The 26926-nt window shown below is 52.4% G+C and overlaps 1 protein-coding gene across 1 annotated transcript; it reads right to left on the minus strand.

Annotated features, from left to right (window-relative positions):
- Window positions 1-24112: 24112 nt before the first annotated feature.
- Window positions 24113-26593, minus strand: LOC125524183 (PHD finger-like domain-containing protein 5A). The gene is made up of 2 exons (XM_048689256.1): window positions 26419-26593; window positions 24113-24699 (listed from the first exon to the last, which is right to left on the minus strand). Exon 2 carries the CDS (start codon window positions 24679-24681, stop codon window positions 24349-24351), a length of 333 nt encoding a protein of 110 aa, XP_048545213.1. The 5' UTR covers window positions 24682-24699; window positions 26419-26593; the 3' UTR covers window positions 24113-24348.
- Window positions 26594-26926: the final 333 nt, after the last annotated feature.

Here is a 26926-nt window from a genome sequence, read left to right on the forward strand (position 1 = left end):
CCACCTAGCCTTTTTCTTTCCCTTGGGTCGGCCAGCCCAAGGGTCATCATTATTTTACCCCCCTGGGCCAGTGCTCCTCTGAGTGTTGGTCCAAACTAGAGTCCTCTGCAGCGCCCCCTCGAGGAAACTCGAGGTTTGGTTTTAGTTGTATGGAGCGCTCATCTGAGTGTGCCCTGAGAACGAGATATGTGTAGCTCCTATCGGGATTTGTCAGCACATTCGGGCGGTGTTGCTGGATTGGTTTTAACTTGTCGAAGTGTCTTGTAGAACCGGGATACCGAGCCTGATCGGAACGTCTCGGGAGAAGGTCTATTCCTTCGTTGACCATGAGAGCTTGTCATGGGCTAAGTTGGGACCCCCTGCAGGGATTGAACTTTCGAAAGCCGTGCCCGCGGTTATGGGCAGATGGGAATTTGTTAACGTCCGGTTGTAGAAAACCTGAAGTTGACCTTATTTAAAATACATCAACCGCGTGTGTTACCGTGATGGTCTCTTCTCGGCGGAGTCCGGGAAGTGAACACGGTGTTGGAGTAATGCTTGACGTAGGTTGTTCTAGGATCACTTCTTGGTCATAGTTTTCTCGATCGTGCTTTGCCTTCTCTTCTCGCTCTCATTTGCGTATGTTAGCCACCAGACATGCTAGTCGCTTGCTGCAGCTCCACCTCATACCACTACCTTACCTTTAAGCTTAAATAGTCTTGATCGTGAGGGTGCGAGATTGCTGAGTCCCCGTGGCTCACAGATACTTCCAAAACGAGTTTGCAGGTGCCGTTGAACCGAGCAGGTGACGCAACCAAGCTCAGGAGGAGCTCGATGAAGATCTTGTCCTTTGTGTTGTTTCATTCTAGTTGATCAGTAGTGGAGCCCAGTTGGGGTCGATCGGGGACCTTGTCGCATTTGGGGTTCTTCTTTTATTCTGGTTTCGTAGTCGGACCTTAATTGTATTTGGATGTTGTAATGCTTTATTCATGTAATTGTATGAAGTGGCGATTGTAAGCCAACTATGTATCTCTTTTCCCTTATGTATTACATGGGTTGTGTGAAGATTACCTCACTTGCGACATTGCTTTCAATGCGGTTATGCCTCTAAGTCGTGCTTCGACACGTGGGAGATATAGCCGCATCGAGGGCGTTACAAGTTGGTAATCAGAGCCTTCCCCGACCTTAGGAGCCCCATTGCTTGATCGTTTTTAGCAGCCGAGTTGTGTCTAGAAAAATGTTTTGAGTCATTTAGGAATTATGTATCGGAGAGTTTAGGAATTCTTTTACTTCCCAGTCTCTTCATCGCTCTGGTAAGGCATCCTGACGTAGAGTTTTGACTCTTCTCTTCTCAAAATTCACTAAAAAAAATTAGGATCACGCGGGTATCTTGGAATCGTTCCGATGGTTTTGTGACGAGAACATTGTCTTGGTGCCTCCTGTCAGGGGTTTTGTGGAAGTGTCCCGGGGAGTTGAGCTCCGAGGTGTTGTCGTCACAATTTTATCGTTGCAGTTCTGGAATACCTGAGTTTAGTACGCCGACATCGAAAATCTCTTTTATACAGTTCATTGGTGAGATAACCTCGATGCCACCCAGTACTGGGGCGGGAGTTCGAGAGTATTGCCATAACTTGTATAACGGATGCTTTTCGAAGGTTGAGGTAGATGATTTCCGAAGGTTTCTTGGTTATGTATTGAAGGATGGATACAGCTGGATGTAGGATTTGCTAGTTTTGGGTGAGATATTATGCTTCCCCTGTATCCCCAACACCTGATTGCATAACCCGAAAATTTCGGGAGTTTATAAGTGGGAATTCAAGTAGCTCTTAGGATATCTTTCCGACAGATGTATGATATGAAATTGGGGTTCGACGTCTAGTGGTCCGCCTATTCACGGTCGGTTTTACAGTGGTCTCGTTGTGTCTTAAAGAGTCCTTGGCTATGCCAACTCGGGGACGCTTCGTATGTCATGTGCACTGCCTTGTACATGATGGTGCTGTACGATCGAGCCCGTGTAGGCCCCACCACGAAAACTTCGGATGAAATCTCTATCATATGTTTGTTCCGGCTTATTCTGCAAGCCAATCTTTTGTTTTGTTTTTGAGTTGTGGTATTCGAGTTGCTTCGAAGTCAAATGTTGATTCCATACCTTTTCCAAGCGGTGTTCTCATATCTCTATGTGAATACAAATCCTTCGTGATCATGGAGATTGTCATCTAAATTTCTTCTCCACCGGCAAGTGAATCCGATCACTTCAACATTCGCAAGATCAATTATCAGTTCTTCTCAACGGTGTTCGTTTCATCCATCCCAAGTTGCCTTTGTTTTTCCCGCCCTCCCTCCCTTGTTTTCTTTAGGGACTCAGATTTCTTATCCAAGTATCCTTTATTGATGGAAAGCCTCTCCATTATTTTCCTTCAATGTTCTTATCTGGTGTTTCTCATGAAGATTCTAATTGAGCTTCAAGCTCATCATTCTTCGTTCTTTTCCTTCTCCGGTGGTTTCAAGTCAAGTTTTGTTGATCATACTTTTTTCCTCGTTTCAATACCTTCTCAGGCCGGTGCACCTCATATTCATTCATTTCTCGTTATTTAATTGTTCCGGAGTGCTCAAGATATTCCGAAGATTCATGTTACCACTCTGCTTTCGTTCAAACTCTTTTGAGGATGTTATATCATTTAAGCCTTTTAATTCAACCGGTGCAATCTCTCTTTTCAAGTAATCGTTCTACGGGTGTTTCTTTTGAGTGGGCCCTAACCCACAGGTATTTTTCCAGGATCTTACCTGACTCTTCTTATTTTCCTGGAGGTATTCTCAAATTATTTTCGAAGTTTGACGTAAGAATGATTTATCATCAGTCAAATGTCTTCTCCAAGATCTGTCAAAATCTTTTCATCGTTGGCACAACCTCTTCGTTTTGATTCTTCCGGAGTGTCTAAATAATTCATGGTGGTGTTTCTCGTCGTCATTCTCGGAATTTTGAAGACCAAAGAAGATTTTTTTCTCTCAATCTTGCTCTATTCTCTTCAAGATTCATGATTCTAGTTTGTTGCCATCCTCTCATAATTGTTTTCAATTGTGAGAATTTCTTTTCACCCATCCGGAGTAATTCAGAGTATTTTCAGTTTGATTCTCCGAAGGCCATCATTTCAGGATTATTCATTCTAGCTTTCAGCTCGCGTTCTTCAATCTTACCGGTGCATCACCCAAGCATATTCTCTAATCAGCTCGTGTTCTTTTGTTCTCGTGGATCTAATTTCCCTCAAGTATTTTCATTCGTTCTCCAATCCTTCCCGGTGTTTCTTCATGCTTTATTCGTTCATTTTCAATTCTTACGGCGGTTCGTTCAAGAGTTTTCTCTTCCTTCTTTATCATATCAATTTATTCGTTGTTTTCAATCCTACCGGTAGTTCGTTGAAGACCTTTCCAAGTTGACTCTATATCTATCTTAATTCTTTCTACGAGAATAAGTAGTATGCCAAAGCCATTGATTGTCATCAATTTAATTGGTGAAGGATGAGCTTAGCATAATTCTTATTCTTGATTCACCCAAGTGATTAATTCCTTATTCCGGAGGTTCATCAAATTCCTGATTTCAATTGTTAATCTTCTCTTTTCCCGGAGTTCCAATCTTTTTCAATTATTTCACCATGGAGATTCATCTAAATCGGTACAAGGTTTCACCTTGTGTTTTCAACTTCTTTTTCTTCTTGTTATCCTTTTGTTATCGGAGTTCTTCTTGAAGGTTCTACATAATGGTCCATCAAGGATTTTTTATTCCTTCTCGAAGTGTTCATCGAGATTCTTTTCTAAGGAGCTCAAGCTTTCTTCATATTGTAATCCGGAGTGCAATTCTTTCTTCCGTATCATTGGAGGTGGCATTATGTCATTCTCGATAATTTGAATTCATGTTTCATGATTCACATGTTGTCATGAATGAGATATTTTAAATCCATCAATCTCGTCATTGGAGCTATCTTGGGTTATATTTCACCTAAAGCCTTCCCTAAGGATTGTTGCTATTATGGTGCTTATAAATGACCCAAGTTCTTCTTTTATCCTTCCGGTGAATAAATTTCTCGTCTCCTTCTTAATATCAAGTCAATCTATTGTTTCGCTAGTGACAGAATGTCACCTCATAATTTGAGATGTATTCCATAAGACCATATCAAGCGTATTCTTTTCGTTGTTGGTTTTCCAACAACTCCGTTCTAGCTTTTGTTGTAAGCGTGCTACCTCGAGATCTTGTTTTCCTTCGTTCATCCAATTCCATTCTTAATTTTGTTCCGGAGGCACTGTGATGTTGCTCTCTTCAACCCATCTTCTTGTTTTCTCAGGATCGTGTCTTTTCTTGGTTATCCATTTAACCGGAGTGTTGTGTCCCTTTTGCTCAAACTCTTTCATTTTATCAAGTCTTTCATCCCTTTTCAACCGGAGTGTTGTCTGAATTTGTTCTTCCTTGTTCCCCTTTCCTACCGGAGTGCTTTCAACTTTGTTCTACTCCGTTGCATTCTTACTTTCAAGTTGTTCAACTTCTCAAGGTTCTTTGGTTTCACTCATTCGTCAAAGAAGCAACTTAGTCTTACCTCTTCTTTTTCTCTTCCGTTTTCCCTCCGGTGCCATTCTAGATCTCGGGACGAGATCCTCTCGTAGTGGTGGAGTGTTGTAACACCCCAAGACCGTTGTGTCAGGTGTCGTCCAGTTATTCGTTGTTGTTGCTTTGTCATTGCTTGCGTGTCATGCATTGCATATCATGTCATCATGTGCATTTCATTTGCATACATGTTCGTCTCTTGCATCCGAGCATTTTCCCCATTGTCCGTTTTGCATTCCGGCGCTCCGTTCTCCTCCGGTGGTCATTTCTACCTTCTTTTCATGTGTGGGGATTAAACATTTCCGGATTGGACCGAGACTTGCCAAGCGGCCTTGGTTTACTACCAGTAGACCGCCTGTCAAGTTTCATACCATTTGGACTTCGTTTGATGCTCCAACGGTTAACCGAGGGACTGAAAAGGCCTCGTGTGTGTTGCAGCCCAACACCCTTCCAATTTGGCCTAAAACCCACCGAAACCCTCTCCATCATCTAGAGCGTTCGATCACGAACGCGTGGCCAAAAACCGCACCTCATTTGGACTCTCCTAGCTCCCTCTACCTATATATAGGTGCTCCCCTCCCGAAAATCGCAGATGAAACCCTAGCCTTCCTCTACCTCGCGCCCGGACAAAACCCCCGCGCCACCGGACATGTCCGCGCCGCCGCGCCGGACCAATCGGGTCTCGCCATGTCAGCGCCGCCACCCTCTCTCTCCTCCCGCACCGCGCCCGGCCCACCGGGGCCCGGATCGGGCCTCCCGAGCCCATCTCGTCGCCGCCGCCTGCCCGAGGCGACCATCGCCCGCCTCCTCGCGTCCTTGCTCGTCCCCGCCGCCTCGGGAGCTCGCCGCCGTCTCCAACCTCACCGCCTCGCCGGCCGGCAACTGCCGCCGCCGCGCGGGATCGCCGGCGCCCGCTCGCCGCCCGGCAGATTCTCCACCGCCACCGCTCCTTCCCGCCGGCGCCGCCCTTCGCCGGCGCGGCCCTGCCGCCGCCACCGAGGCTCCTCGCCACCAAGTCGCCGGAGAGCGCCTCGTCTCGCCGGAGCCCGTCCCGGCCGGATCCACTCGGGGTTGATCAGATCCACCCATTCATCCATCCAAACGTGCATCTCCCGATCCGGATCTCGCCATCCCGCTCCGTCTCCGTCCCGGGTTGACTTTCTCGGAGAGGTCTATATTTCACTAAGTCCCCGAAATTCCCAGATTCATATGCCTATGTTCATCATGCCATAACTTTGCATCTGTAGCTCCGATTCATGCATATAGCATATCAAAATGTTCGTCTCAGAGAGCACATCATTTCATCTCATTGCATCATTTTCATTTGAGTTCATCTTGATGCCCGAAATGCTGTTGGAAGTATGCTACTTGAGATAATTGTCAGATCTGCTGCTCCATTTAGATATTTGTCATTTTTGCCATGATTATTGTGTGCATGATATGCCCAGGTGCTCTACATATGTTTTGTTATATGTTTTTCCATCTATACAGAGGTGCAACCCATGTATTTTTGTGATGTGTGTGGTGACTAGCACAAGCTTGCAAAGTGGGGCACTTGCTAATGCTGATTTCAGGGACACAGCATTTCCACTAAGTCCTTGGTCTGTTTATCTCATGATGCCATATGTTCATGTTGTTTCCTAGTGATCCGTGCCTCTTTTGAGGATGATCAGTAAGGATGATTTGTTAATCTTGTAGTGCTCTATCCATCCATGTCTTTGTTTGCAATTATGGAGCACCCTAGCTTGAGTCAATCGAGCTCTACTTTTGTCATTTCGTGAATCTGGGCAGATTGCCTACTTGTTAGCGATTTTGCCGAGGATGTTGTAGTTGATCCGTGCATGCTATGTTATTGTTCTTGCCATGTCTAGCTTGTATAATGTGTATTCTTGATGGTTGTATGCTTAGATTGTCATGACTTGCTCTGTAGTGAGTGCATCGAGCTCGTAAACATGCCTACTTGATATCTGTTTCAGCATGCTCCAGTTTTCACTAAGTCTGAAAACTGTTTATGTTTTTGTCATGTTGACATGCTTGCAAATGTATTTTCTGATCCCTTTTGGCTCAAGGTCACTAAGAGACTTTTGTTAAGCTCTTTGAGTAGATCCATGCCATGCTTTACTTTGCCATGTTCAGGTCCTGTAGCATATAGTTTTGTTGCTCCAAAGAGTGCTACCTGATCTGAAATTCCAGGCTTGTGTTAATTTCACTAAGTGTGAAATCTGTTTACCGTTTGCTCTTTTGCCATGCTTGTTTGAACCTGTTAATGGATGAATTGGCCGTAGCTCAATGTTCATCTTTTGTTAAGAATCATGAATGGATTCCTTCCATGTATTTTGTTTCCATGTTTGAGTGCTGTAGTATGTTCATCTTGTTGCATTTAGGTGGTCACTTGCTGTAAATCGCAGACCGGTGTCATTTTTGAATCGCTTGCCATTTCCAAACCGTAACTCCGATTCCGGCGTTCTTTATATCGTTTTCAAGCGATTTCATCTCATCTTTCCAGTGGCACACTTGGATTTCCAAGTTGAGGCCAGGTTCATTCATCTCTTGTCAAATCATGCATATGCATCGCATACCGCATCCCGCATATCATACCATGTTCTTGTGTTGGTTGTTTACTATGTTGTGTGCTTCCTTTCCGGTGTTTGCTTCTTTGGGTTGGTTCCGGTAACGTCGTGTTTGTGAGGACCCATTCGTCTACGTCTGTTTGTCTTCTTCATGGACTCGTTCTTCTTCCTTGCGGGATTTCAGGCAAGATGATCATACCCTCGAAATCACTTCTATCTTTGCTTTGCTAGATGCTTGCTCTTTTGCTATGCCTATGCTGCAATACCTACCACTTGCTCATCATGCCTCCCATGTTGTTAAACCAAGCCTCTAACCCACCTTGTCCTAGCAAACCGTTGTTTGGCTATGTTTTTCTCAGCCCCTCTTATAGCGTTGTTAGTTGTAGGTGAAGATTGAAGTTTGTTCCTTGTTGGAACATGGAGATGTTGTTCCTTGTTGGAACATGTTTACTTGTTGGGATATCACAATATACCTTATTTAATTAATGCATCCATATACTTGGTAAAGGGTGGAAGGCTCGGCCTTATGCCTAGTGTTTTGTTCCACTCTTGCCGCCCTAGTTTCCGTCATATCGGTGTTATGTTCCCGGATTTTGCGTTCCTTACGCGGTTGGGTAATAATGGGAACCCCTTGACAGTTCGCCTTGAATTAAAACTTCTCCAGCAATGCCCAACATTGGTTTTACCATTCGCCACCTAGCCTTTTTCTTTCCCTTGGGTCGGCCAGCCCAAGGGTCATCATTATTTTACCCCCCCCCCCCTGGGCCAGTGCTCCTCTGAGTGTTGGTCCAAACTAGAGTCCTCTGCAGCGCCCCCTCGAGGAAACTCGAGGTTTGGTTTTAGTTGTATGGAGCGCTCATCTGAGTGTGCCCTGAGAACGAGATATGTGTAGCTCCTATCGGGATTTGTCGGCACATTCGGGCGGTGTTGCTGGATTGGTTGTTTTAACTTGTCGAAGTGTCTTGTAGAACCGGGATTCCGAGTCTGATCGGAATCTTCGGGAAGGTCTTATCCTTCGTTGACCGTGAGAGCTTGTGATGGGCTAAGTTGGGACACCCCTGCAGGGATTTGAACTTTCGAAAGCCGTGCCCGCGGTTATGGGCAGATGGGAATTTGTTAACGTCCGGTTGTAGAAAACCTGAAGTTGACCTTATTTAAAATACATCAACCGCGTGTGTAACCGTGATGGTCTCTTTCCGGCGGAGTCCGGGAAGTGAACACGGTGTTGGAGTTATGCTTGACGTAGGTTGTTCTAGGATCACTTCTTGATCATAGTTTCTCGATCGTGCTTTGCCTTCTATTCTCGCTCTCATTTGCGTATGTTAGCCACCATATATGCTAGTCGCTTGCTGCAGCTCCACCTCATACCTTTACCTTACCATTAAGCTTAAATAGTCTTGATCGCGAGGGTGCGAGATTGCTGAGTCCCCGTGACTCACAGATACTTCCAAAACCAGTTTGCAGGTGCCGTTGAACCGTGCAGATGACGCAACCAAGCTCAAGGAGGAGCTCGATGAAGATCTTGTCCTTTGTGTTGTTTCGTTCTAGTTGATCAGTAGTGGAGCCCAGTTGGGGTCGATCGGGGACCTTGTCGCATTTGGGGTTCTTCTTTTATTTTGGTTCCGTAGTCGGACCTGATTGTATTTGGATGATGTAATGCTTTTTATTCATGTAATTGTGTGAAGTGGCGATTGTAAGCCAACTATGTATCTCTTTTCCCTTATGTATTACATGGGTTGTGTGAAGATTGCCTCACTTGCGACATTTCTTTCAATACGGTTATGCCTCTAAGTCGTGCTTCGACACATGGGAGATATAGCCGCATCGAGGGCATTACAGTCTCGGACGCCGACTGGTGGTGCCCAAGGAAGAAAGAACAAGGAGCCGGCTGTCAGCCACAGTCGGACTCGGATTACCATAGAGCCCGACCGAGACGGCCGCCCGAGAGCAGTGGAACGACGGGACGACTGTCCGCCTCCCCCTCCCCGCAAGGAGAGGCGAGTCTCCCCGCCGCCTGTTGATCACCCGACTCTCGGTGACCGCCTTGGCCGCCGAGAGGGAGTTGGAGAGAATGACGCCCGCCTCCGGATCGACCGACTTCACCGGTCCCTGGCGCTGGAGGAAGAAGACGAGCTGGGTCCGCCTTGTTTCGGGCCCCGCATTCGGGACGAGCCCTTTCCCAGAGGGTTCACGCTCCCAAGAGACACGCCCAAGTACACCGGCTCCGTGAAGCCGGAAGACTGGCTAGTCGATTACTCCACGGCTGTCAGCATAGGAAACGGCAACAAGCGAGTCGCCGTAAAGTACGTTCCGCTCATGCTCCAGGGCACGGCCCGGACATGGCTGAACAGCCTGAAGCCCCGCAGCATGAACAGCTGGATCGAATTCACCGAAGCGTTCGTCCGCAACTTCACCAGCACGTACAAGCGTCCTCCCAAGCCTCGTCAGCTCTCCTTGTGTGTGCAAGGTCCTGACGAGTCGACTCGCGACTACCTCACACGTTGGGCAGAGCTCCGGAACTCCTGCGAGGGCATGCACGAGGTGCAGGCCATCGAGTACTTCACAGCCGGGTGCCGAGAAGGCACCCTCCTCAAGCACAAGCTCCTCTGCGACGAGCCAGAAACCCTCAACGAGCTGCTGATCATAGCAGACAAGTACGCCATGGTCGACTCCTCCATGAAGGCAGAAATTCAAATCAGCACAGCCAGCAAAGTGGCTCCTCAAGCTCCAAGGACTCCGGCGGCACACGCCGGCCGGCGACAATAGCAGGGCGACAACAAGCGCAAGGCCCCGCACCCGGCTTCCGGCAGCGGGCAGGTCGCAGCCGTTGAAGCCCAGCAGCCGGAAGAGCAGCCTCCGCCCAAGCGACAGAAAGGCGGCAAGCCGAACTGGTTGCCGGCCTTCTCCTATGAGCAGACCTTGGATGGACCTTGCATGTTCCACAGCGGCGCGAAGCCGTCAAATCACACCACCGGAAGTGCCACTGGCTCACCAGGATCGCCAAGGGAGACGGCCTCCAGGCACCCCACCTGCTGGGCAACCGCCTCCGCCTCCGCCCAGCAGCCGGCAGTCAGGCCGGTCGACGTAGTACAAGACGAATACCCTGAAGAGCATGGAGCCTATGTGGTGTTCACCAGTATGGCTGATGATTAGCGCAGCAGGCGGCTGCAGCGACAAGAGGTGAACGCAGTAGCCTCAGAGACGCCAGAGTTCATGCATTGGTCCGAGAAGCCCATCAGCTGGAGCAGGGCTGACCACCCAGAAGTGATGCCGAGCCCAGGCTCCTACGCCTTGGTCCTGGACGCCACCTTTGCCACGGATAAGCGGGCCACGCACTTCTCACGAGTTCTGATAGACGGGGGCAGCAGCATCAATATCCTGTACAAAGACACCATGGAGAAGTTGGGAATCAAGCAAAGACAGCTTCAGAACAGCCGAACTGTGTTTCACGGCATTGTCCCTGGGTTGTCCTGCTCACCGATCGGCAAGATCCTGATTGACGTCCTCTTTGGGGACAAAGATCACTTCCGAAGAGAGCCTGTTTGGTTTGAGGTGGTGGACCTTGAGAGCCCGTACCATGCGCTACTTGGCCGACCCGCCTTAGCCAAATTCATGGCGGTCCCCCACTATGCTTACCTCAAGATGAAGATGCCCAGTTCCAGGGGAATTCTGACTGTGGAAGGCGACTACTGGAAGTTGTCTGCTTGCGCAGCTGAGAGCAGGCGGTTGGCCGAGTCCCTGGTAGTCGCAGCCGAGAAGCGGCTCCTTCAATGAGTTGTGGCGATGGCCGACAAGCAGCCGGAGTTATCGCCCGACCCAAAGGAGTCGGAAGCTGAGGGTTCGTTCAAACCGGCCAAAGAGATAAAGAAGATACCCTTGGATCCAGAGCACCCAGAGAGGTATGCGGTCGTAGGTGCAAACCTCGATAGAAAATAGGAAGGCGAGCTCGTCGATTTCCTCCGTGAGAATCGGGACATCTTCGCATGGTCTCCCAAAGACATGCCAGGTGTACCGACGGATTTCGCCGAGCACAAGTTACATGTCCGATCTGATGCAAAGCCAGCCAGGCAGCCCCTGCGCCGCTTATCAGAAGAGAAGAGAAGAGTCGTCGGAGAAGAGATAGCCCGACTCCTGGCAGCCGGCTTCATTATGGAAGTTTTCTTTCCGGAGTGGCTGGCAAACCCGGTCCTGGTGCTAAAGAAGAACAAGCAGTGGCGAATGTGTATTGACTACACGAGTCTCAACAAGGCCTGCCCCAAAGACCCATTTGCTCTACCAAGAATCGATCAGGTGATAGACTCCACAGCCGGATGCGAGCTGTTGAGTTTCTTGGATGCATACTCAGGATATCACCAGATCAAGCTGAACCCGGCTGACAGATTGAAGACCGCCTTCATCACGCCATTTGGAGCATTCTGCTACCTCACCATGATGTTCGGCTTGAGGAATGCCGGCGCCACCTTTCAGCGTTGCATGCAGAAGTGTCTCCTCAAGCAACTCGGCAGAAACGCCCACGTTTACGTGGACGACATGGTGGTGAAGACGGAAAAGTGTGGAACACTGCTGGAAGACCTCAGGGAGACCTTTGAGAACCTGTGCCGGTTCCAAATCAAGCTCAACCCCGAGAAGTGTGTCTTCGGAGTGCCAGCCGGCCAGCTGCTAGGTTTCCTGGTCTCTGAACGCGGCATAGAATGCAACCCAGTAAAAATCAAGGCCATCGAGAGAATGGAGGTACCCAGCCGACTGTTGGATGTGCAGAAGTTCACCGGCTACTTGGCGTCCATCAGTCGATTCATCAGTCGGCTGGGCGAGAAAGCTCTCCCCTTATACCAACTCATGAAGAAGACCACTTTTTCGAGTGGAACCATAAAGCGGACGAAGCTTTCCATCAGTTGAAGAAGATGCTGACTACTCCACCCGTCCTGGCGGCTCCGACTCCCAAGGAACCTATGCTCCTGTACATCGCCGCCACCAGCCGAGTGGTCAGCACAGTCATTGTAGTAGAGCGCAAGGAGGAAGGCAAGGCGCTACCGGTCCAGAGACCAGTATATTACCTGAGCGAGGTACTGTCGACCTCCAAGCAGAACTACCCCCACTACCAGAAGATGTGCTATGGCGTGCACTTTGCCGCCAAGAAGTTGAAGCCTTACTTTCAAGAGCATCCAATCACAGTGGTCTGCACGGCTCCGCTTGCCGAGATCATCGGTAGCCGAGATGCCTCTGGTCGAGTGGCCAAGTGGGCCATAGAGTTGGCTCCCTACACCATCTACTACCAGCCCCGCACCGCTATCAAATCACAGGCACTGGCCGACTTCCTCGTCGATTGGGCCGAGACCCAGTACCTACCTCCAGCACCTGACTCCACCCATTGGCGGATGCACTTCGACGGCTCCAAGATGCGCACTGGCTTGGGAGTCGGCGTCGTCCTCACCTCTCCTAAAGGCGACAAGCTCAAATATGCACTACAAATCCATTTTGCCGCCTCCAACAACGTTGCCGAGTACGAGGCGCTCATTCACGAACTCCGGCTTGCCAAAGAACTTGGCATCCGCCGGATCTTGTGCTATGGCGACTCGGACTTAGTGGTCCAGCAGTCATCTGGCGACTGGGACGCGAAGGACGCAAACATGGCGAGCTATCGTTTCCTCGTGCAGCAACTCAACGGGTATTTCGAAGGGTGCGAGTTCCTCCATGTGCCAAGAAATGACAACGACCAAGCAGACGCCTTGGCCCGAATCGGCTCTACCCGCCAAGCAATACCCTCTGGCGTCGCCCTTCAACGCCTCCTCAAGCCGTCTATCAAGCCTTCACCAGAATCAGACTCCATTTTTGTGCCGACTCCTCCCGAAGACGGCGGATCCGACTCCAGAGCTCCGGCAGTCGGAACGGGGACTTTGGCGGATGACTCCAAGGCCGCCACGGTTGAGCCCGGCCCGGGGACTGCGGTGGCGGACTCAAAGATTCCAGAACTCGGCCCAAGGACCGCGCCAGTCGGCCTGGGGACTTCATCAACCCAGCAAGCGGCTATTGACTCCAACCCGCCGCCTCCCAGCCCAGCCGCCCTCATCCAAGTCGCAATTCTGGTAGTCGAAGAAATAGCAGCACCCTCATGGGCCCAGCCCATCCTCAAATTCCTGGTGAACAAAGAGCTACCAACTGATGAGACCTCAGCTCGGCAAGTACAATGCCGAGTGGCAGCCTATACCATAATCAACAGAGAGCTGGTCAGGTGCAGTGTCGCTGGTGTCTATCAGCACTGCGTAGAGCCAGAACAAGGCCAGGTGATCCTCAAAGACATCTGTCAAGGCGAATGGGGCCACCATGCGGCTTCAAGAGCACTCGTCGCCAAAGCCTTTCGGCACGGTTTCTTCTGGCCGACTGCCTTGGAAGAGGCCAAGGAGTTGGTCCAAAAATGCAAAGGGTGACAGAAGTTCAGCTCCAAGCCGCACCAGCCGGCTTCAGCGCTCAAGACCATCCCCATTGCCTGGCCTTTCGCAGTTTGGGGTCTAGACATGGTGGGACCATTCAAGACAGCACGAGGTGGTTTAACTCACCTACTTGTCGTAGTAGACAAGTTCACCAAGTGGGTGGAAGTGAAGCCAATCAAGAAACTGAACGGTCCGACTGCCGTGACCTTCATCACCGATATCATAATTCGGTACGGCATACCACACAGCATCATCACCGACAACGGCACAAATTTTGCCAAAGGCGCCTTGGCCCGTTTCTGCGCAACACAGGGCATCCGACTGGACCTAGCGTCCGTCGCCCATCCGTAGTCAAACGGCCAAGTGGAGCGAGCAAACGGCCTCATCCTGTCCGGCATCAAGCCTCGGTTGATCGAGCCTCTAGAGCACTCGGCTGGCTGCTGGCTCGACGAGCTGCCAGCCGTCCTCTGGAGTCTGCGCACGACTCCAAACAAGTCAACCGGCTTCACGCCCTTCTTCCTCGTCTATGGTGTCGAAGCCGTCATCCCAACAAACATAGAGTTCGACTTCCCACGAGTCACCATGTACACCGAGGAGGAAGCAGAAGAAGCACGGCAAGACGACGTCGATCTGCTGGAAGAGGGCCGGCTATTGGCACTCAGCCGGTCCAGCATCTACCAGCAGAGCCTGCGCCGATACCACAACAGGAAGGTCGGGCCAAGATCTTTCCAGGAAGGCGACCTTGTGCTCCGGCTGATCCAGCGAACAGCCGGCCAGCACAAGTTATCGGCGCCTTGGGAAGGCCCTTTCATCATCAGCAAAGTACTGGGCAACGACTCCTACTACCTAATCGACGCTCAGAAGCCCCGAGCACGCAAGAGGGGTGAATCTAGCAAGGAGACAGAGCGGCCATGGAATGCAAATCTCCTCCGAAGATTTTATAGTTGATGCAGTATGTATCACGCTACCTTTTGTATTTAAGTATCAAGACTTCGGGCCCCCCAAGACGAGCTCGGGGACTGCCCTCTTTTGTCTATATGATAAAAATTATGCCTACAAGTATGTTACTCTTTGTCATGCCACTTGGCACCAGGCTCAACAAGTCGGCTCGGGGACTTGCCGCCTTGCACTATGAAATGCTTCCTGCAGTCGGACAAGTAGTGTGTAAACGCCTAAGCCGTCTTCTGTCAGAAGCCACAGCTCGCAGAGCGACTGTATAGTGGGCAGAGGTAGGGTAGAATGGGTGCTCGCATGAAAAATGGCTAAGGACTCAAAGCATAAAACATAGCTCAAGACGGCTTCCAGCTTTTCTCACAAACCGACTCTCGGATAGTCGGATTGCCGTCTTCTATCCAAATTGCTCAAACAATCTCGAAACGGCTAAGTACTTGCTTCCCAAAGTAGCCTGGCACTTGATCCAGCGACAGTCCGCAGAGCGGCTGCCCGATTGGCAAGGCAGGCAACTAAGAGAAAGCGGCAAAGGAAAACAGCCAAAAGAACAATGAGCAAGAAAAGATAGATATATATTTACATAACATAGGCCCTTGGCCGAATTGTCGAGTAGAGGTCCAAAATACACCCCGCGGGTGGAATTGTGCGAATTAACAAGTTCTTCAAAAGACTACTGAAGCAGATAAAACAAAAGACACAGCGGCAGCTCAGGAGGCGGCAGACGGATTCGGGGGGTCGGAGGAGGCGCCAGCGTCAGGTGTCGGGGCGGTCGGCCGGCTAGTCTCGGCTTGATCGCCTCCGGCAGCAGTCGGGTCGGTCGCACGCGGCTCATTGCTGGAGGCGCGGTCGGGCCGAGGCTGGCCGTCTGCTCCGTCTTCTGGTGTCTCCACCTCGCCCTCATCCTCCGCCTCGTCCTCCTCCTCGACGCTGGAGCCGATCACCTCCGCCGAGTCTTCGCCGTAGTCAGGGTTCATCCCAAACCACTCCGGCGGGACCTCCTCGCCGTCTTCAGACCGCTCGGGGACGAAGATGCTGGTGTCAGTGTACTCGGCGATCGCCGCGGCACGTTTGACGAGGGCGTCTTCCGCAGCCGCCAGCTCCGGCTGGGCCTCCGACCGGAGCATGGCCAACCAATCTAGATCCAGCCCCGGGTACCACGCCTTGACGAACTCCAAGGCCCGGCGCGCTCCAGCCCGGGCCGAAGAGCCCTTCCAGGCCTCAAGACGACCAGCAACGACCTCCAGCCAGTTGGCCGTCAGGCTGGGGGTGCGCGGAGCCTGCATATCCGGCCACAGGGCGGCAATCGCCTGGGCACCGATGCACTAAAGCCGGCGCAGCATCCGGTGAGCTGGCCGAAGGCGAGCCTCGATGCTCAGGATATGCTCGTCAAGAGTTCGGGGGGCATCGGCAGCGATCTCTGCGCCCTCCGCCCTCCGATTTTCGTGGTCGGCCTCGATGGCTTGGATGGCGGCCTGCGACTGCCCAGGGAAGAAGTCTGCAAAGACATGAAGAAACGAAGAAGCAAGTCAAAAACCAGGAGTCGGCATGATTTAAAGTCGGCAGCTTGAGGAAAGAGAGTAAAGAGACTCACCATGAACGATGTCTTCAATTTCGTGGAAGCCGGAGGACAGCAGCGCCTCCTTGTCAGACCAGGAGGAGCGCTCGCTCGCGAACTCGTCCAAGAGGGCGGTTTCCGTCTCCTCCGCCTCCCTCTGCGACTTCACAAGCAGCTCCTTCTGCTCCGCCAACTGAGTGGCCAGCAGATCGCGCTTTGCGGCGAGCCTGCTGCACTCCTCCCCTTTGGCGCGCAGGGCGGAGTTGGCTTCGCTCAACTGTTGTTGAAGAGCAGCGTTGGCTCCTGAAGGAAACAAGAAAGACAGCAGTCGTCAATAAAGAAGGTCGCCAAGAAGATCCGGCCTGACTGCTCAGCAGTCGGCCCGAATCTCGGGGACTACAGCCTGCGGGTGCGCCAGCGCGCCCCCGCAGAGAAGAAAAAGAGAGACTTACTCCGGCTCTCCGCCAAGTCGGCGGTCCGCTTGCCCAGCTCTTCAACGTTACAGTTGAAGGCAGTGACGCGGAGGTTGTGGTAATCCTACGACAAGCATTTCAGACAAAGTCAGTACCCAGAAGTTCATCAATTAGAGTTCCGGGCCGCCTGCTCAGCAGCCGACCCGTAACTCGGGGACTACACCCAGTGGGTGCGCTGGCGCGCCCCCATAAAGAGGAACAAGAAAACAAAGACCAAAGGAAAAACAACATACCTAGACGGCTACCCGCGACGCTAGGAACGCCTTGGTGCAACTCTGGAGAGTGTCGCCCTCAGCATGGAGCTTCGCCTGGACGTTCAGGAGCGCCCGGTTCAGCGGCCCTGTGACGCCTCCTCGCACCCACCCAACGGGTGCGGCGCTCATCGCTTCAGCGTCTAGAGCCGCCGAGCTGGCGGTGCCGGCTTCCAGGGGGCGGGGTGCCGAAGTCGCCTTCTCCAGACGACGGTGCGTTGGCGAGCCGACTTGGAGGAGAAGCCTCGCCACGGCCTCGTCCTCGGTCGGCGGCACCGGAGGGTCCGCTGGCTGCTCGCCTCGCGCGCCTTCAGACGGCGGCGGAGGCGGCGGCGGAACGTTTGCGTCCAGAGTAGAGGGGTCGCCGCCTTCCCTCTCCTCGATGGGGTTCTCCCCGCTGGCTTCTCCAGTCAGCCCCGCGAACTCTGGAGGCGGCGGCGCAGAGCTCAGCGGGGTGACGAGCTCTGCCGACTGGCGGCGGGCAGCTTCCTCAGCCCGCTGCTTCGCCGCGGCGGCGGCTTCGGCCTCCGCTAGTTTCTTCTTAGCGGAGGCCTCCGCCCTGTTGGCCTCCGCCTTCTCCAGGCGGAGGGCCTCTTCTTCGTTGCGCTTCTCCCGTGCATTCCGCTCCGTCGCCTCCCAGAGGTCAGCAGCGGGGTCAATCCGCCGAGTGGTGGCGGACGTCTCCACTGACCCCATGACGGAGGCGGCGGCGACCCGCTCAAGAGAGGGGGGAGCCCTGAAGCAAGAAGGGCATGCAGAGACTCAGATAAATCACGAAGAGAGAATAAAACCCTGAAGACAGAATACTTACGCAGAGACCAACGGCGGCTTCTTCACTTCCTTACGGAAGCGGATGGCCTTCGCGGCTGCCTCGTCCCGCCGGGTCGCCGCAGCCGAGCCCTTGGGCTTCTTCGGCCGGCTGCCGAACAAAGTCGGCACAGTCCGGCGCTTCTTCCCGCCGCCTGGAGCGCCCGACGCGGCAGAAGAGCCCGCGCCTGGCTGGCTGGTTCCTGGCCGATGGCGAGGGGCGACTCCTCCCTCGGCATCGTCTTCAGGCCAGTCGGCGAAGGTCGCCGAGGGCCTGAAGTCACCGGTCGTCCCTCCTCCTCCCTCGGCGTCGTCCTCCAGAGCCGCCGCCCCCAGATCGGGGTCGTCGATGTCGCTCTCCGCCCGGTCGGCGACGAACTCACGGGCCGGCCCCGAGGTGCCGGCTGATGGATGAAGAAGGGGATTCTAACCAAAGCCGACTGATCAGAACAAAACTCAGCAAGAAGAAGACAATCTAAAGAAAAGAAAGGCGACTCACCACGGGCGGGGGGTTGGCGCGGGAGTACGGCTCCTTGCCAGTCCTCCAGGAGCCTGCTATCCGAAAGGTAGTTCACCATGTGGGCCACCTCTTCGTGAGGCATGTCCTTGGTGCACATCCGACTTGGGTCGCGGCGCCCGCTCATCTGGCATATCATGTGAGGGCGGCCTTGGAGTGGAAGAACTCGGCGCGACACGAAGGCGGCCAGTAGGTCCGGCCCAGTCAGACCCTCCGACTGCGTCAGCACTCGGAGTCGCGTGATGGCGCCGGCTCCCGCAGGCGTCAGCGACCGGGCCCGGTATGACCAGTTGGGCAGTCGGCCAGCCGGCGGACCGGCTTCGAAAGCCGGCAGATTGACCCAGTCGCCCCTCGAGGCGACGTTCCTGACGTAGAAGTAGGACCTCTGCCGCATCTTCACCGACTTCAACAGCGAGACGGAGGGGAAGTGGTTGTCGGCTCCTGTCCTTCGAACGGTGATGAAGGCACCGCACTAAGCCGACACGCCCACGGCCTGGGTGCCGAGCTTGGAGAAGAAGAACTCCCCCAGAGCTCGAGGGTGGGGAGGACTCCGAGGAAGCCTTCGCACAGAGCCACGAAGGCGGACAGCAGCACCACTGTGTTGGGGGTGAGGTGGTGCGGCTGAAGGCCGTAGAACTCCATGAACGACCGGAAGAAGCTGCTCGCCGGCAGCCCTAGCCCGCGCAGGCAGTGCGAGCGGAAGATGACCCGCTCGCCCTCCTGCGGGGCAGGGGAAATCTCCCCCTCCGGCGCTAGACGCACCTGCACGCGATCCTCGTCGAGAAGCCGACGGGTCCGGCGGAGGAACTCGATATGGTCTTCGTGGACTTCGCAGCCGTCCCAGGTGCCGTAACGCACTGGGGGAGGCGCGGCAGCGGAGGAGGAACTCATCGCGAAGCTGTCGCCGCGGTGTTCGCCGGAGCTTGGGCGTGCGGCAGAGCGAAGAAGAGAGGAAGCAGGAGAGCGAGGATGAAGAGAGCGAGAGGTAGTAGGAAGGAGGGGCGCGCGTGCCCCCCTCTTCCCCCTACTTATAGCCCCGTGGGCTGCGAAGCAGAGGGGGCGGACGTGGGGATTTACTGCGCCCACAACCCCACGTCCCCCACGATCCCCGAAAAGTTACTGCACGCAGTAACGTCACGGGAATCCCAACCGTCCACGGGGGCCACAACGGATCCGCTCGGGCGCCGAGGCGCGGTAGTGGCGGGCCCCGCCTCCGGGCCTGTCCCGTCGCGCGCGTGGGCTGGCAGGACGGCCTGGCCACGTGCCCTCGCGTGACAGGCCAAGAACGGGCGGCGGCCTGGAAGCTTAGCTAGCACGCCACTTGAAATCCCGCCGCGACGTTCGAACTACTGAGCAAGTCGGAATTGAGTGAGTCTGAGTTGGGCGAGTCCGACTCCTTCTAGTCGGCCCGGCGGAAGTCAATCAAGACCACGCGTCGAGCACCCGGAGAGAGAAACTGTTGAGGCTTCTCAGTCGATCGTCCGCGACGCCTCACCAGCTTCGGGGACTACTGTCGGAGTAATGGGCCACGGGTAGGCCAACCCAAGGCCCATAACCTTTCAAGACATCGGGGCAGGTTGCGCCCCACAAGACTCCGGGACGAAGAGCCGCCTCCTAAGGAGTCAACGGCAGGACGGCCGACTGCCCGCCTGCGGCCGAGTCCCAAGGACGACTTCCAGAGAAGCCGGCTTTGGGGAGTCGGCCGGCGACTCCAACGAATCACGGCCTCATCAAAGGGGACGAGGTAGGGGCGTGGCCACAGCAAAGCCTACCCCCGCCCCTCACCAAGGGTAGGCATGGCCACAACACGCCGTACTCCGGAAGATCTCCGTGCGGCGTGGCACTGTTGCCATGCCAGCCCTAACGTCAGCACCACAGTACCAAGTCCTGTGCCCACGACGGCTTGTCTGTACGGCCTGGAAGCATCGGGACCCACCAGCCAGCGAGACCTCGGGAGACGGCGGGAGGACCGCCAGTCGGACCCATCGGGAGTCGGCCCGGGGAAGTCGGCCGAGCCAGCCCCCGGGGCCCACGCGCCATTAATCAAGATGAGATGGGGAGTGGCCACAGTGATCGCCCGCCAGGCAGCGGGGCTGTTGCCATGACCCCATGACCAAGCCTGCGTCATCAGGAGCACGACTACAGTAATCAGCACCCGGCAAGACTCGCCCGCGGCGGACGCGGCCTGTCGGCTCCGTACCAGACCAGTCGGCGGGCCCCAGCAGTCGGCGGAGAAGTCGGAGGTCGGAGGCACTGACGGCTGGGCCCGCGCACAGTCTAATTACCATTGTACCCCTGGGGGGTAGGCCTATATAAACCCCCCAGGGCACCCATGCAAAGGGTTGGATCCCAGTAGTTCTACACCATACCAGATAGAAGGAGGGAGCTGGCCTTGCCCTCTCCTACCACCAGATACAGCTCAAGGAGCAACCGTGTAAACACTTGACCATAGTGATCATGCGGAGACCCCGCAGAGCAGCAGTAGGGGTGTTATCTCCTCGGAGAGCCCTGAAACTGGGTAAGATTCACTGGCGTGCATGTCTTCGTCTCATCCCGTTTCCAGGCACCGGCGACGTTCTACTCGCCCCCACCATGATAAGCCATCCGTTGGCATATGTCGCACCAAACCCCCGACAAGCTCCTATCGGGATTTGTCGGCACATTCGGGCGGTGTTGCTGGATTTGTTTTGACTTGTCGGAGTTGTCTTGTAGAACCGGAATACCGAGTCTGATCGCAATGTCTCGGGAGAAGGTATATCCTTCGTTGACCGTGAGAGCTTGTCATGGGCTAAGTTGGGACTCCCCTGCAGGGATTTGAACTTTCGAAAGTCGTGCCCGCGGTTATGGGCAGATGGGAATTTGTTAATGTCCGGTTGTAGATAACTTGAACCTTAACTTAATTAAAATGAATCAATCGCGTGTGTTACCGTGATGGTCTCTTCTCGGCGGAGTCCGGGAAGCGAACACGGTGTTGGAGTAATGCTTGCCGTAGGTTGTTTCTCTAGTTCTTCGTTCGTGCTTTGCCTTCTCTTCTCGCTCTCTTTTGCGAACAGGTTAGCCACCATATATGCTAGTCGCTTGCTGCAGCTCCACATATTTACCTTGCCTTACCTATAAGCTTAAATAGTCTTGATCGCGAGGGTGCGAGATTGCTGAGTCCCCGTGGCTCACAGATTACTTCCAAACCAGATGCAGGGCCCGATGACTCTGTTCCAGATGATGCGCTTGAGCTCAAGTGGGAGTTCGACGAAGACGCATGCCGTTACTATATGTCTTTCCCTGATGATCAGTAGTGGTGCCCAGTTGGGGCGATCGGGACCGTGTCGCATGTTGGGTTGATCTTTTATTTTGGTACCGTAGTCGGACCATGAGTGTATTGGATGATGTATTGCTATTTATGTACTTTGTGTGACGTGGCGAGTGTAAGCCAACTATGTTACCTTTCCCCTTATTATGTATTACATGGGATGTTGTGAAGATTACCTTACTTGCGACATTGCTTTCAATGCGGTTATGCCTCTAAGTCGTGCTTCGACGCGTAGGAGATATAGCCGCATCGAGGGCGTTATAGCGCCGCTGCCGGTGCGGCGCCCAAGCGGCGTCTCCTGTGGCTCCGACTTGACGGGGCGGAGCGCTGGCGACCCAAAGGAGAGCGAACCGGAGCCCGACGACGAGGAGGTCGCCGCCTCCATTCGCCGCGCCGTCCAGGAACTACCGCGGCGGCGAGAGAAGGACGGGGGCGCTTGGTACTCGAGGCGCGGTGTGTTGCCGGTCTCGATGTGATCGAGGACGGCCTCGAGGGTGCGGTCGGGCACGCCTCACCATTCACACCGCCCGTCGGTGTTGAGGCGGCCGCGGGGATGATGCCGTCGGCGGAGGCGACCTGGTCTTCGTAGCGGCGGTGGAAGTACATCGTCCACACTGTGTGGTTGTCGACGGTGTACCTCGGCTCGTTCCGCCGCGCCTCCGACAACGACGAACGGATGCTGGCGATCTCGGCTCGCCGCTCAGCCCCGGTGGGAACCGGGGGCACCGGGACGCCGGCGGCGCTCAGCCTCCACGAGCCCGGCACCCGCATGTCTGGGGACGCCGGGTAGTCGATCTCGTAGAGGAGGCGCGCCTTGTCCTCGCGAAGATGGCGTCGGGCGAAGCCGTTAGCCGTCGGGGCGTCGCATGGATAACGCTCGGCCATTGCTCGTTGGCGGGGGAAGAGGGGGAGAGTGGCTTCTGTGACGAGACGAGGTGAGAGAGGAGACGAGGTGTGGCGACTGTGGCGTTCATCGACGGGGAGGTCGGCTTTTATAGCCGAAGCGGGGCGGTGAGAACTTGCTCGCCGGGTGCCGCGTGGCAGGAGTGGGTGGGACGCGCGTTGCGGCGCCTTCACTGCGCCATCCGTGAGGCATCAATGAAAGGTTGACCGACACGGCAGCGCGGCAGCCTTGGCATTGATTCCCGCAGGAACCGAGACGATGAGAACGGCGAAGCGGCGTGTCGCTGACTCGGCGGGCCTATTCCTGTTCGCGCCAAAATTAGTTTCTCCGGCGTCCTCAGGCGTCGGGTTCGGATTGGATTCGCCGACGCCAGTTTCGAACTAAATCGACAAAAAACGGGTTTTTAAGGGCGTGGTTGAACTGCTTTTTGACGCCGGCGCTAAAAAATGCCCTGGGCCCATTGGAGACGCCGCGGGAGATGCTCTATCACGAAGGCAAGCGCCAAGGAAAACAAGCCCGTGTGGTCGGTGGTTCCTTGCTTACGTGTTGCTGCGCTGATGTTTAGTACCACATCGCTATTCCAGGTCCATACACTGTGGAATAAAAGGTGACGCCCGGGTGCTGGCATACACCGTGCGGCAAGCACGGTTAAAGCACGAAACCAATATACTATGATTAAACATCGGCCAGCGCCAACAATGCGACAGGTATGTATCGTGCGCCTTCTCACCGCCAAAACCACCCATCACAAAATCTTGTGAGCTAACGAATAAACAGTATTCTGTCATTGCAGGGGCGCCTTTTGTTTTTTCAAAGCCAAAAATAAGACTATCTCTTATTTGGTCCTAAAATTAGTAAACATAGGTGATCAAACCACAGAATTGTTAATTTGTTATGCCATGCATTTATCCTGCGGATACAGACTTACTACAACCTTGCAGGTATATTTGAAGTTGGATCATACGTTTACTAATTTATATACAAAAACAAAATACTGAAGTCACATAGTTGCTAGGTTATCGAAAATTACTTTTGGAGCTCGGCCTCCATGAAGGCCGGTTTCTGAAAAATTCAAAATTCAACAAAATTTATATTTTTCACATTTCAAAAAATCCTGAAAAAAATACAGACATACATGGAGGCATAACACACGTGTGTGTAAATTTCCAGGACGAAATATATTGAAATGAGGGCTGTGCAAAAAAGAAAAATCTTTGGCTTTTCAACACATGATACTATTCATCCCAAAAGTCCATGAATTTGTTCTTTTTGCACAGATCGCATCTCAAGGTATTTCATTCTGAAATTTTACACATATACACATCATATCCTTGTGTACTTGTGCAATTTTTTCAGATTTTTTTGAAATCAAATAGTATGAATTTTGAATTTTTCAAAAAAAAAAGATCAGCCTCCATGGAGGCCGAGCTCCAAAATGATTTTCTCCTAGGTTATCTATCCCCTATACAAGTACAAAATCCTGGAAGTGCATACATGGTACGTCCATACGCCCAGCAAGAACGCCACTGATCAGATTACTTTCAGCTTGGGGTGCAAGCGGCATCCCGCCTCGTCCCGCGAAATTAACACTACATCTGCACTACAGTATTATCCTCCAGCCCACCGCTTGAATCCCTACTTCCAGCTGACTCTCCATCATAAGCACATCAGGCATGATCTGCTACCAGCATGTATTTCTACATTACAGCCATACCTCAGGTCTTCAGAGTAGCTGAGGCGATTAAGTAAAAATACAAAAGGCCATCCCAGCACACATTTCAAGTCAAACATTCATGGTCATTCACATCAAGTGCATACTGCATATGCAGTCTAGAGTTTTGAACCATACAACAGAACTAGTCATTACAGAGCATATCAGGGATGGATTCTTGTATATAAGGATCAAACGATAACACGGACACAATGCCGCTGCCCCAGCAACCTGCTTCTGGTATTAGCGTAACGGCACAGAATGAGAGGCCCGGAGGACCCGACAAATCCATGTATGTAATTCATCTCTTCTTAAAACCGTACTTCTTGCGCTCGTAGAAGAGATCGGTCTTGGCGCTTCCAAGGTTGACAATCTTGGGGCACCCATCTCGGTCCTTCTCCTGCTGCGTGCACTCTTTGCAGTAGTAGGCGTCTGAGATGCCAACTCCGCCGCAGATGACGCACCTTCCCTGGAACGAGCCGTAGTTGCACTCGTCGCAGACCCGGACAAGCGTACATGGGCGCACGTACGAGTCACAGATGACGCACTTGCCATCACACTTCTCACACAGGCGACCAATAGCAATGCCAGGCTGCTTCCGGCACATGATGAGATCAGGATGATGCTTCGCCATGGCTGGTCAGATGCTAACCTGGCAAATCATATTTGGATTCATATATGATCAGAATATAGCAATGTTAATCTGCAAGTAGCAGGAATAACAAGCAGATGAGCAATTCACATCCCCTCCTAAGAGAAGCAAACTGTTAATGAGGTTACCGTTGTAACTATTAGCAAACTAAACACAGTATCCCCTACAGAGAAGCAAATAGTTGTTCAATTAATTATTCTGAAAACAGGAAAACAGCAAAAACTCTTTCAGAAATACATATTCCTCCAGCTCTACATTACGTGCCATTATTGTTTGTCAGGTTTACGAGAAATAATGAAAGGACAAATTATACTGCTACTACATCTCATAATTAAAAAAAAAAGGCAAACAGGGTGGGTATGGCTAAAAATGGCACCAACATCATTCCAGTATGTTTGTTCGGCATCATCAGGTGGGTTTCAAACACAATTTCATGGGATATCTTACAAAGAGAAAAATCACAAATCACCAGAAAATGCCAACATTACCAACATTTAAGCTAACCAATTTGAAAGCCACTGAGTATCTCCTGACAGAGATCTCTCATAAAAAAAGATACAGTTCCGTGCAAGGGTATACATCGTAAGAGTGTGTTGTGACATACTAACACCTAGGCACATGTTTCCTACTAAAGCTACAACAAATCACTGATCACATGTTCTCACAACTAGTGGCTAGGCTAGAAACTCACTCATACTCAAGAAGAATGCTACCCCATGATTCATGCCTTTAGGTATAGTATATTAAATTCCCCGCAAAAGAAAGGTGTGGTATGTTAGGCGATGTAATCCTGGTTTCGATGTTGGAAGTTGCTCCACAACATTTCCAATCAATGGTCACCTGGTTGGCTAGTTCCACAGATTTGTTGTTGATGTCATATATAATTTGGATACTGCAATCAACTGAACCTATTTATTATTATTATTAATTCCAGTAAGGAGACTGCAGTATTCAAATTACTCTGAGCACAAATCTGTCTCAAAGAGAAACCGACTAATCGTAACTCACGATTTGGGGGAAATTGAAGACCTAAACCAGAGGAATGTGACTGAGCTACGGGGACTAGCAAAGCAACAGCCCCATATACAATGGCCGGCAACAGTGTAATTAGGCTGTCCGTCAAACAGCAGCTCTGCCCACATCATCGATTGTAGGCATGGCTGATCAGAAATACATATGACAAAACAACATAGACACAGGTTTTGAGTTATAACCACCTGCAGTGCTGGATAGGATCGGACAAGCTTCCCTAAACATTTTGACACACAAAACTAAACAGTAACGCTTTACCAGAAACAGCTTCTGTTGAGAGTTAGGCTCATAATGCAAAGACTAACATGCATAAACAAACTTGCTAGCCTCCAATTTGATTTACACTTTGAAAAGCATAGGACTCTGCTCCATGCTCTACAAGCCGTGGCCACACAAGATTCGGCAGCGCCGACCACAACATTTCATCAAACACTTCACGTGCACGAGCGCAAAATCCCCAAGTCATCAGGCAAAAATTGTCTCACTAAAAACCAGGCGCTCAACTGCGTTCCACCATCGGTGACACCGCGTTTATCGGCTTTCGCGCAACCCCCCAACCAACGGGATACAGACCCCTCTCTCCCCTACAGCCCTACTCGAGCCGCATGTGCTCTAGGGCATGTGTTTCTGGCGACGGAAAAGAACCATGGTTCATCCAGAGAAGTTTTGGATTCGGTGGTCACGCACCTTGGAGAGGAAGCGCTGGCTGCGGCGGCGGTGTCGCTCCGTGCTCCTGGCGGCGACGAGGATACACGATGGGCTCGGCTAGGTCTCGCGGCGCGGCGGAGAGTGATGCTGCTTCCTTTTTCGAGGGGTGGGTGCTACAAGAGTCAAGAAGCTTACAGATGGATGCACGATCCGAGCCTCCGACCGAATACAGCACAGCTCATCCAATCCAACGGCTGGAAACGGCGTGACGAGTTCAGTACGCTCCGCGCTGGAAACGGCTGGAAACTTTTGGTCATTTTTTTCTTACAATAAACTCCCCCTTTTTTTCATGTGTCACGATAGTAGCATCATATACAAGCATTGGGATGATCGCACTAAAGGCCGAATCCATCCATAATTTCAGGGGGAGAAAACTTAGCTAACCTAGCTAATTTATGAGCTACTTAATTACTTTCTCTAAACTAGTAATAATTATAGATTATATGGTAAAATCTAAGGACATAAAGTAGCAATCATCGAAGATTGC

This window comes from Triticum urartu, chromosome 7 (assembly GCF_003073215.2).
Source record: "Triticum urartu cultivar G1812 chromosome 7, Tu2.1, whole genome shotgun sequence".
NCBI lineage: Eukaryota > Viridiplantae > Streptophyta > Magnoliopsida > Poales > Poaceae > Triticum > Triticum urartu.

What these genes read in the sequence shown, in the direction of transcription:
- LOC125524183 (XM_048689256.1), bottom strand. Translation starts at nt 24,681, where the DNA reads ATGGCGAAGCATCATCCTGATCTCATCATGTGCCGGAAGCAGCCTGGC.